The sequence below is a fragment of the Montipora capricornis genome, chromosome 14 (genome assembly GCF_036669925.1).
Source record: "Montipora capricornis isolate CH-2021 chromosome 14, ASM3666992v2, whole genome shotgun sequence".
In the NCBI taxonomy this organism is placed as follows: Eukaryota; Metazoa; Cnidaria; class Anthozoa; order Scleractinia; family Acroporidae; genus Montipora; species Montipora capricornis.
Window position 1 is genome coordinate 33,072,557 of NC_090896.1, and position 12,500 is coordinate 33,085,056.

General features: G+C 39.1%; 1 protein-coding gene across 2 annotated transcripts in view; it reads left to right on the top strand.

Moving 5' to 3' along the window:
- LOC138032206 (uncharacterized) overlaps nt 1–12,500 on the top strand; it is a 124,286-nt gene that overhangs the window by 17,011 nt on the left and 94,775 nt on the right. For both annotated transcript variants that reach the window (XM_068879824.1, XM_068879825.1), the window contains exons 6-11: nt 380–634; nt 1,459–1,761; nt 6,644–6,759; nt 7,219–7,283; nt 8,353–8,492; nt 9,150–9,440. In XM_068879824.1, the coding sequence (XP_068735925.1) occupies nt 380–634; nt 1,459–1,761; nt 6,644–6,759; nt 7,219–7,283; nt 8,353–8,492; nt 9,150–9,440 (1,170 nt within the window). The remainder of the gene's footprint in view (nt 1–379; nt 635–1,458; nt 1,762–6,643; nt 6,760–7,218; nt 7,284–8,352; nt 8,493–9,149; nt 9,441–12,500) is intronic.

Consider the following 12,500-nt stretch of genomic DNA (forward strand, 5'->3'; position numbering starts at 1 on the left):
GGGCTCGAATCTTGTTCTGGAAAACTTGGATTTTTTTCTCGTATGCCCGGCATATTTTCCGAGAATCTATCATCACCTATTCATAATCACGGTCCTCAGTATCTCTTTATTTCATCGACTTGGATTAACGTTTGCTATCTGCTGCATAATATAACGGAAATGCACAGTCTCGACAATATAGAGAGACAGTCACTGCCACCTGAACGTAGTTTAACGGCCTCGCTTCCGACAGTTTCCAATAGCTTAATGGTAGATCATCCAAACTAGTAATGGGAAGGTCTTACTTAGGTTCGATTCCTACAAAGGAGCACACGGATTTTTCCCGAGTATCCCCGACTAACTATCGAATAAATATTAATAGATCTCCTTTGATCTTTAGATTGTTATCATGGTATCGGCGTTGGCTATCGTGGCAATGTTAACCTCACTCGGTCTGGTCGTACTTGTCAGCGGTGGACTGCACAATGCCCTCACCGTCATTGGAGGATTCCTGAAGATGTTGATAAGAGTCAGAATGATTCCAATAACATGTGTCGTAATCCAGATGGAAGTGCCCCGGATGGACCATGGTGCTACACAACTGATCCAAATATGCGTTGGGAATACTGCAACATCTCGCAATGTCCACCAAGAGGTAGAATGAAAGTCATGATAGTAATCAAAACGATGTAAAAAGCTTTGAAGCGACAAAAGGGTGAAGTACTAAGGACAGCAGAAGTGTTACACTGAGGAACCAAATCTTTTTTACCGTCTAATCTCTTCATAAAAATTACGTGCAGCCTTAATTCCTTTTAATCTGCGATTTTGCATTCTATTTTTTTCGGAGGTGAGCCCGGGGGTTGATGTTCCTTTTGACTGCCGACCCTAAAATAAATTGTGGCATGCTGTCAAGTGTAGCAGTGTGCAAGTCTCTGTCTCTGATCACCAAAGAGCCAAATTAACCAAATTCCACTTCTTAATGCCGATTAAATTGCCAGTCAAGTTTTTAGCGTGCTTTATTAAACACCATCTTTATTAGGGAAACTCAATACACAAACATTTTGCCTGAGAAGGACTTTAAGAAAAGTATATTTATTTATTTGTGCAGTCTAGCTATTGTTAGTAAGAAGAAGGTTTTGTATAAGTACGAAAATTGATCTCTCATTCCATGACAAACTGCAGATATGGGATGACAGGACCGAAGTTAAAACAAATAAATTAAGTCGACGCTAGAGCAAAAACTTACACATTTGTATCAAATCGTGTATTCAAATTGATCAAATTTAACCCCATTTTTTTCTAAGTTTTGTGATTTTAGCCACTGCGTTGTTTTTAGTTAATTCAAGATCTTCTAAAAGTTCAGTTGGGTAACTTTAAGGTGAGATGCATACATAGACATCAGCCATTTCTCCAAAGCATTTGCTTATTACCCTGAAGTGACTAAAGAAAGTATTGTTGTCTGTAATTTTTATTCATTAGTGCCCAGGAAGATTCCAACATTACCAGACGGCTTCGCTCTCAATGCCACGACTATTTACTTGTCATGGGAAGCAATTCCTACTTCTCTGCCCTCTGGCAAGGAACCTCTGCTTGGTTATCGTGTTAGATACCAGCGTCTTGGATCACCCTTGTACAATCAAGTGAATGTTTCGAACAATGTCACAGAAATATCGTTGACGAATCTTACTCCACAGACAGAATACCAAATAGAAGTAAATGGGTTTAACGCTATCGGTCATGGAGAAGCAAGCACGGCTATCATCATAAAAACCTTCCAATCCGGTGAGTCTATATTCCAATGAGAATGTTCCCTTGATGTGTCTTCTTTGAATCCTTTTGCAAAATAACTAATTAATTGCCTCGGCCAATCACAATAACTATTCACTCGTAACGTGAACAGATAATGTTTGGATAAAGAAATTTTGGCGCAAACTACCCGATCAAGAAACTAATCTAACTATCTCGTTGCAACGGGTCAGTTTCCAAAAGCAACTACCGATATCCCTTCAATTATCGGCGACTGTTTAAAAACATTAATTGAGTCTCCTCCTTTTACAAGTCAAACATTACTTTTATTACTGAAAAATCCGGGAAAGATACGTAAACTGGTATGAGTTATTTCAGAAAACAAACATGAACAGAGTGTAAAAAACCGGGATAGGAATCATCCGTTTACTAGGCTTCTATTTTCTTTTTATATTTTTTATTATTATTATTATTTACTTATTTCTTATTCTATTTTTTTTTTACTGAAATATGTTACATTTCTTGCTTTAGTTTAGATCGTTAGGTAATTTATACGAATCCTTTGAAGACCACTGATGTATTATATACGATTGTTTCGTCAAGTTAAGTAATAATTAAGAACCCTGCAGTGCAGAGTGTATAATTACTGGGTTGCCAGTATGGCAAACCCAGTTGAGGTCTGCGTTTAGTTTGTTTGTTTTCTTTTTTTTCTTTTTTTCCATGTCGGTAAAAGTCTTGCCTGTCACTCCCCTGCTAAGTGGTGTCTTTGTGCATAGAACCCTGCTGCGCGTATTTTCTTAGGATCGAGAGGGTAGTGGGAAATGCATAGATTTCTCTGGTGGACACATTATAACGATTAACTTAACCGGCAATGGCGTCAAAAGTCATGTAGCGCGAATGGCGTTTTAGTGGATCTTTGAACAAAATATACCCTTCTGAAGCTCAATAATGGCAAAACAATTGGATATTGAACAAGACAGGCGACAACATCGACAACAATCTGTCGCCGTCTTTTACCAAGTGTGCTGTTATGTAGAACACTGAAGATTCGCAGGGCAGCGATAATAGTGAATTCAGAGACTAGACCAAGGTGGATTGAATGGAATTTCAAGCGTTAAAATCGCTGAAAAGGTAAGATTATTGTCGAAGTGATGCCGCAATTGCGTGTCTTCACCACATGTTCCTTTGATTTCACATTATTGTGTTTTCCGTCAAAATATTCGCTTGTTTTCGCTTTCGCTCGAACATGTTTACATTTATTACATGTCCAGTGAATAGTTTTACCCTCTGGGATGAATTTTCCGTCGAGAAATCGGTTATTTGGGCGGTCAGTGTAAAACGCAGACTGCAGACCGGGGGTAAAATGCAGACTGAGCTGCAGACCGGGGGTAAAATGCAGACTGAGGGTAAAATAAATATTAATAATAAAAAAACGAGTCATAAGGATAAAATAAAGATTGTTTGAAAATCCTGTTTTACATCTGTAAACAACTCACATTATCATGACTGCAGGTCGCTGCACCTTTTGGGGATGCGATCGTACGCGTTGAAATCGTCTGTGCTTTGTTTTTGCACTTCCAGATGCATTGCAATGTTCCAAATTATTTGTCACACCGGTACATCGAGGGAAATCGATCGAAAAACCAACAATTATTACTTCGAATGCCTGAATAATCTCGGTTGTCTTTTTTCGGTGCAACGAAATGCACAAAGAATTTCATGTACTCCAAGCAATTAGGACGCGGGGATTTCATTGGTTAAGCTATGCGTGATAACCCCTAGGGAGAGGTTATAATTGAAAATTACATCTTCCAGATGCAAAACAAACGAACTTGTGAACTAAAAGATAAACATAACGTACACGAAAGCGAATGAAAGGATCCTAATAGGAAATTTTTACACCTCAGTCATACTGGCTTAGGCCGACTGAATTGAAACGTGAAATGGTTGCAAAATCCACGTTCTGTCTTTGTTAATTGGTATTGTATCCATACGTGTCAAAATAAATTGAGTTATTGGATAATTACTCGATTACTTTGTTCAGTGCAGCAAAATGGACAGTTGAAATACGGGGTGGTGACTTCTTTGCCTAAAAGCAACTCACTTAACGAAACTATCCTTTTTCCAACAACAACAAGGATTCAAACAGCTTCAATTCTTACAGAATTCGATGAAAATCCGGATTTAAAACATGCGGTGGGGCAACCAAAGCAATGGGAGCTGTGTTGGGGTTTCAGTGTGAAAGTACAAACGGCTACTAACACTCTTATAACTCTTTTTTTATTATTATTTTGTTAACCCGCAGTCTGCAGTCTGCATTTTACCCTCAGTCTGCATTTTATCCCTGGTCTGCAGTGTGCAGTCTGCAGTCTGCGTTTTACACTGACCGGTTATTTGGGTGGTTTTTGGCAACAGAGGTTAATTATTCGTAATGCGATCGCTTCCGTTGCCGTTAGCAATGGGTCGCAAATTTGACACATTTATCGTATTATCACATTACGCATTGAATCCACGTTATCTTTTATTCCTAAAAATCTAAAAGTATTCGTGCTTCATCAGTTTTCGGTCGAATTTATGTCCAAGAAAGCAGATAAGTTGCAGAAAATTTTAGTTTTGCATCCAAAAATTCGCAATCAACGCTAAAATGACCAAATTTTGCCTGGAAAACATATTTTACTGTTATTTTTCTTATTTTTTCGTTCAACTTTCGATTTTATAAAATGTTTCAGTTGTCTGTAAATAAGTTATATGCGGTTGGAAAGCTTATTTTCTTAGCTTTAAAATGATGTATTTTTTCCCCCTAACTTTAAATATTTTTGAGAAAAAAAACATTTTTTGGCGATGGCTGATTTACTGCGGTTTTCTCGCGGTTGGGAAAGTAGGAAAAAGAGTTAATAACTTCTTACTAACCGAGCGCGAGGGCCGTACTGGGAAATATTGGCCCGAGGTCGTGGCAGTACGGACCGAGCGCAGCGAGGTCCGTACAAAAACGACCCAGGGCCAATATTCCCCAGTACGGCTCGAGCTAGCTCGGTTAGTAAGTAGTTTATTATATGGTTTTTTAATTACCTTTTGCTTTGTTTTTGCAAGCCCGTAATCGGCCCGTGGGCCAGTCACAATTAGCCAATCAGAGCACGCGTTATATCGGCTACAAACCCCAACTTGAAATAAATTGCCTGGAACGCTGCACGTACCACAGGCAACCCAGTTTACAACAATAAAAGCAAGGTGACACACGCTAACACCAACCCGGTGTGGCCAACACATCACGCATGCGCACAACCATTTCACCCGGTCAATTAGCAGCCATGGACAGCTGTTTCGGCCTTTTGGGCCTCATCAGCATGGCGTAGCTAACATACCAGGCGGGTGTGTTTAGCACCCCTTTAAGTGGCAGCCTCACATGCCAAACATGTGGTAGGCTGGGTTGGGAACAGCAAAACTGTTCTCCCACGGCAAGCGTGTGGGAAGGTGGATCACATTAAGAGATCGGTGTGTCACGTAAATTAAAAAGAGCAATAAAAGCAAGGTGACACACGCTAACACCAACCCGGTGTGGCCAACACATCACGCATGCGCACAACCATTTCACCCGGTCAATTAGCAGCCATGGACAGCTGTTTCGGCCTTTTGGGCCTCATCAGCATGGCGTAGCTAACATACCAGGCGGGTTTACCCTCACGGAGGGTCTAGTTCGTAACATTGATTGACCTTGATTTCGATCTTTGATCTTTGAGCTCCGATTTCACTAAGAGTTAGTTTGCAACAGTTCCTCGCAAGGCTAAGACACGGTTCAATCGTTCTCCTGAAAACAAGGCTAACCTATTAAAAGAACTAAATGCTAACCTGTACGTGACGATCCGCCACAGAAGTAAATGAACTTTGTATGAACGAAATCAATTCTTCTTTCAGTGACATGACAGGTAAGCGATTTTAGGTTTAAGTAACTTAACAACAGCCGTTTATCTACTGTTTCAGATCGAAAAATTGTCTACGAATATTTGTCTATAAATGGTCCATACAATCATCATTAAACATCAATAATATAAAGTTTGTAGCAGTCATTCATCGGAAAAACGAGCTTCACCTCGAAGCAACGATTTCGTGTATTAACAATAATAAAGGAAAGAAAAAACTCCCAATGTTATCCGTTACGAATGACTGCCTTTGGCTTGACGAGACGCATTCGACCAACGCAAGAATGGTAGTGGTCAGTTACAGGTTACGTCATGACCGCCATGTCGTATGACCCAAACAATAGATCTTAGCTTTATAAAATAAAAACAACACATAAAACGATGATAAACATGGTGAAGTAATGGATTTCATGAAATCTAACCACAGCCGGCCCAGACTCGGGGGGTAAAAAATTATAAGGATTTCTATAGGAATCTCGACAACAAACTGAAAAAGATATTTACATGCGAACGTTTTTAATAAAAAAAGCCGTACTTTACTGTCCTGGTGACTTTCTCGCTTTTTGTGTGTTTTTTTCCTGATTGAATGCGATTTAAGCGGCTTCTCAACTTCCCGGGTTGTCACTCGAACAGAAGTAAAGGAAGGTTGGAAAGTAATCTCTAGCTTACCTCATATGTCGCTAATAGAATCACACTTCTCTAGCATCAGTCACGCTCAAACTCCGGCGATGGCCACAGGGATACATTTCCTTCTCTTTGACCAAGTTTCAAGGTCCAGCGAGTATCCATTGCTGAGAAATAGCAAAAAATATTCAAATTTTCAAAATGCTTCGAGACTCACTAACAACGAATTTGGACACGGCAGGTCAACCGTTCACTAATTTGCCCTCACAGTATCGAGGCTCAAGTGAATGTTATTTTAAATGTTCCTTTTTAATGCTAGGTACCCTAAGCATCAACCCTTAATCATCACTTAATTAAACACTTTATTTTCTTTGCAGGTCTTGTCATTGTTGATATAACACTTCAGGTTGAGCTGGACGAGAGATTCAGAGATGATGTACAAAACAGAAACAGCAGTTCGTTTGTGGAATTGAAGAACAAAATCGAGACGATGGTATAACACATTCAAAAAACCTCTACAATAAAGAGGCCAATCATTGTACTCTACAATGTTTGAAATATGGGCCAATCATAGAGAAAAGCTAAGAGAGATGCAGACGCTGCTCAGACCGGGAAAATCACAAAGCGTATTAAAAACACTACGAAAAATCGACACTTGGTATAAAACCTTTCTATCACCATGTTTTTTAGCTTTTTACTTAACTTGGCAAGAATTTTAAAATATGAACGACATTTTTTAAATTGTAAAACTTGTTTCGATGTTACAGGAATCATCAGTTACAAATTGCTTGAAAAATCCTTTAGAACTATGCAAACCTATGATCACGTGGCACAAAGCAAGATAGATTAATGGCCTAATTGCTAAAAGGCTGAGAAAACTCTGCGTTTTGAAATACTCAGACGCCTTCAAATCAGGCTGCTGCATGATGTTAAATATTCTTTTCTTTTTTAGATAAACGCTAAATTTAATAAGTCCTCTGACTTGAAGGTATATAGCCTCAGAATGAAGAACTTCAGGTAATGGACCTCGTAAGAAAGCAGAGATAGGGAAATTGTATAACAAGCTTAAATACCGTCATTGGATAATATCACTTATTATAGACGCAAGAGAATATCGCTTTACTGATTGGACAGTGACGACTGTATAAATAGGATATAGAGTTCATTCCGGAAGTTGCTATGGAAACACAGCAAGGGAGTGATTTTTTCAGTATATAATAAATAAAAAATCGTATGAACTTGCTCGTGTATTTCGTGATTTATGGACACTCGTGATGTTTTGAAAGTTCTCAAATTGCACTTGCCTGCGGCTCAGACAATTCTGAGAACTTTCAAAACATCACTTGTGCCCACACGAGTAGCAAGTGCACCATGAACAAAACTGATGTCACCAAAAATTTTCTTATCAAACGTACTGATCTCCTGGCTTGCGTGAGTTATCTGTAGGATCGCCTATCTCTTTTGACGATGAGGTTCATGATAATAATGATGATCATATTAGGGAACATGGCAGGGATGACGACAACGGAAACAAATACGACACAAGTCTACAAATTTCATGAGTAAAATAATAGATTTTCAGCGTTTGGACGTGCGTTTCACTTTTGCCTTCCACTGCAAAACAGTAACGTCAAATGAGCAAATGTACATTTTTCTGGAGATCCTTAACACGGGAGGCTAACGTTTTCATATTAATTCCCTCCTCCTGGAAAGGTCTGTTTCAGAGGGCCGCCACGCAGCTCTCGGAACGACTCTTGGGATTGCTTCAGAAAACAATGGACACAAAGAATGATACGAAAGAAGCAATGGACCATGACGCAAAAAGACAATAGAACCGCGTCCTAAAGGGATCCAATAGAATTATAGGTTGTAATGAGCTGCGTCCTGATTGATTTCTGAAGTAGGATTGTTGAATGACATTTTTTAATGTTTATTGCCATACTTTCGTGAAATATGTGATGTTAAGTTGTGAAAAAGGGCTGGGACACTTCGTAATGTTTATTATTTAGAACGCGTACCTGATTATCGTGTAATCCTGGACAAATTTGAAAGTACTTAATGAGTGTTTATTGTATTTATTTCCTAGGAGCGATGATTTACAGGCGGATTTATTAATCTTAGTCATTATGAATGCCAATACAACGACAAAATCTGAAGCTGTTGGTCGCTTGATCGAAGGGCTTCGTCCGGCAAAAGGCGAAGGAATCACCTCTGTATTTGTCGTAGGTGGGTGTTGAAACAGGCTAGGTTATTTTTTAATTTTTAAGTAATTAGCCAATGAGTCAATTAAATTATTGAGACAGCACAAATTTCAACATTTAATTGGTTGTGTTCCTATCCAAACAAATATGAGACTAAAATGCTAGTAAAGAGGCAATAAAGTGTTTTCGCTCATGTGACGAGCAGTTATGTTTGCGTACTAAAACAAAAGAAAGAATTTTTCGTAAAAATGGAGGTCAATTCCCAAAAGAATATTTTAGTCCTCGAACATGGCCGACAATTGAACGCACTCTATAACAGATAATTCATGCAATATTCGATGACGTGAGACTAGTTGAAGGTAGATTTAGAAGGTACGAATTTTTGCTTACGACTCTCGCATACGAGTAGAAACACAGCACGAACCAGCGAGCTATGCGAGTCATAAGTTGAATTTAATTGATACGTAACCCTAATCTCATTTTAGACTTAAGATTTAATATTCTAAAGCTAAACGTAGTAAAACTGATTTAACGTGCATTACACGTATGGCTAACATGGCTCGAGAATATAGTTACTTTTTGTAAACTCAGCTAGGGCAGGAGGATGGCCTACTTTGTTTGTATACAACATGAATTTGTTTCTGAATTTGTTTCTGGTACGATTTCTTTGCTCTTTGAAAAGGAAAACCACAGCCTCCTGAAAACGTAAGAGCAGCAGATGTCCAGAAATGGTATTTCGTATTGACCTGGCAACAACCTAAATATGGTGTATATTACCAGATAGACAACTTCACTATTGAGCAAAAGGAAGGAACGGCCGCTAGCTTCAAAGTTCTAGAGACTTTACCCTATGAAAAAACAAGGATAAATGTCAAAGATCTCGAACCCGCTACAGAGTATACTATGCTACTGTCGAGTAACAACAAGTATGGAAGATCAAGTGCTATTCTGTTGAAACAAACTACACTACCAGGCAAGTCGACTTGCATCTTGCTGCTGTTTCTGTTTTTTTTTTTTTTCGTCCTTGCTTAAGGTCCCTGTTTTGGTTAGGGAACGGTTACGAGGCGACGTGGTTAGGCATATACTTAGACTGTATTTGCCACCGGCTATCTTGGAGTCTATTGCTTTGATGGATGTATTACGGGATGCCAGGGGACAAACTGTTTCAAACTTTTTCGAAGAGAGATGAATTTGACTTTTTTTCTCTACATCCTGTATAACAAAGGTTTCAATCAACAAACTGGTTTTAAAATTACAAAAGCAAACCCCAATGTTATATCACGACATGAAGACATTTGACCCCTAAACATTCCATAACGTATCCATGGAAACAAAATGACTCAAGATGGCCGCCGTATCACAACAGGGTCTATTGTCCGCGGTGGCCCCGAAATTAACTCCATGCTCCACGACTTTATTTGTCTAAGTGGCTTGGCAAACAGGCTAATAATCAAGATAAAACATTAAATCTCATGTGGGTCCATTGCTCAATCAGATTCCCTGGGATCTATTACAATATGATTCGAAGGGAAATTCACGTTTTTCAAACAATTTATGTGGTCGTTATCAGTTCCAGTTTCATAATTATTGATTAATTATTTTGTTAGTATTACACATCATACATTAGAAAATATACATTGGTAAAGCAAAAGCCACCGACTTAAATGGCCTGTGATCCGCAGAAAACAAAAATAATGTATATCAGAAAAGTAACCAAAAGGAAAACACATGTCATACATGCCCAAGGAGAAAGAACCCTTTGAGCTGAGATACAGTAACCTCTACAAACTAGCCGAGCTCTTCAGAAAATGCGGCCCGTGTTTTCTCGACAGTCGTTGTCTCGCTTAACATTCCTGAAAATGGTTTGTTTGCAGATTTCGTTAAGCGACTTAAAAATGATACGTGTTTACACGGGTAAGAATAAATGAGGATAGCACGTGCCAAATCAATAATAGAAATAATAATAATAGCATGCCTGTTGTATTTCCGATGTGAATAACCGCAAGCGACTCCTCATTGGCCGAAAGCAATTGCCAACTCGCTTAAGGTACCTGCAGCTGGTTTGGTGGCTTAAATTGAATGAGAATTCTATTGAAATTTGTTTACTCTCTTTATCAATAAAGCAAAAAAAATTACTGAGCGCTGATTGGCTGAGACAGAGGGCATTTTTTCTTAATCGAAGGCATTTTTGGTAATCAAGAGAGGGCTTGATTACCTGTCAATGATTGGTTAATCCGTTGCATAGCAACGTATAAATTTTGCCCTTTATTGATAAACAAGTAATCGCATGAGTCCTCGTACTATTAAGGATTAATTGCACTTGTGTTTTGGAAATTTTCCAAATTGCCCTCGTCGCTTCGCGACTCGGGCAATTTTGGAAAATTTCCAAAACACTCGTGCAATTAATCCTTAATAGTACTCGGCCTCATGTGATTACCTATACTAACTTTAAGCGAGTTGGAAAAGCGACTGTTTTCACGCGATTTCCGGTTGTCACTCGCTAAGCGACCCGAAAAGCCGCTCGTGAAAGATTTGTAGTTTTGTGCTTTCGTCTTCTGTTCAACGAGGGATTCAGCCTTAACGCCCTAATAAGGAGCTCAACTCGACAACTACAACCGCGGCGATTCGTTCTATGAGCGACAAAAAATGGCTACATGTTGTCCACGTACTTTTTCGCGTGCAATATGCACATGAAAATGCACGTGAGTTCCACACATGCACACTCCTTTCGTGATCCTTTCGGAAAATCTACGAAAAGATTTCGGATCCGAGATCTGTCAGATTTTATGGCCAAAAGAAGCTTTCATGCATGCGTTTAATATGGTGGTCTCTCAAGAAATTGCTAAAAAATTAATCTTTGAAAGTTAACAACAGAAAACAAACCAATTTGACAGAGGATGCCGTACCATACTGTGGATGAATGTGAACTCGAATTGAACAAGCTACCTTTTTGAAAGCTTTTGTACAGCAAACTTTGTTATTGGAATTTTCAAATTAAGCAATGCTTAACTGCACGCCTTATTTGTTTAAAAGGTGGACAACGCTGTCCAGAGGATAAATATTAGCAAAACCAATTGGGTTATTCATGCAGAAGATTGTGATTTATTCAGTGGATAGCGCTATCCACTCTTCGAACAAATGAGGCCAGTGTTAAGAAAGAGAGCTATCCATACAGCCAAACAGGACCTTTTAATGAGAAAACAACAACAGCGCGAAGCGGCAAGGGCATACAGCAAAGATGGCGACGCAATGCGAACAACAGAATTATGTCATCTGAGAAAATATTTATCCGATAGAAACAAATAGCCGGGCGGCATGCATTATCATAAATTAAGAGGCTGTCTCCGTTAAAGCGGTCCGGTAGATCTAGTTTGAAAAATAGATTTCGCTCATTTCTTGTGTGTTGCAAGACCTTCATGTGCCTATACTAAAACCACAATCCACTTGATCGGATCTTTTAAGTTATTGCAGTTTTGAGGTATTTTTGGCAACCTCGTTCCCAGGGTCTTAGAGTAAGGTGGCGGAAGGAGTGAATGAAGCTTGTGATTATTGTTATTACATATGTCTTGAAACATTGAGTTACCAATCGCCTCTCTCCTGGCATACAAGGTAGGTATGCTAAAAACTTCTAAAGCTTGTCGATAAGATAACTCGTTATTGCTTATTATGCGTAGTGCTCGCTTCTGCAGGCGCTCTAACTGATCGGAGAGATATTGCGGTAGAGCGGTATGAAAGACTGAACATGCATACTCTGCGACTGGCCGTATGCAAGTGGTGTAGAAGCTCAAAAGGTCATTAGTTGGCACTTTCGCACGCTTTAATTGCCTAAGAAAGTAGAGACGCGTTGCGACTTTCTTACATATCATTTCTACGTGCACGTTCCACTTCAAATCATTCGATATCATAACACCTAGTAATTTAGCAGATGGAACAATCTCAATGTTCGTATTATTGATAGTAATAGGCTCTAAAATACTCTCTGACTTTGTGAATGAAGTTCTAAGTTCCTTGCACTTCGATTCATTCAACTGGA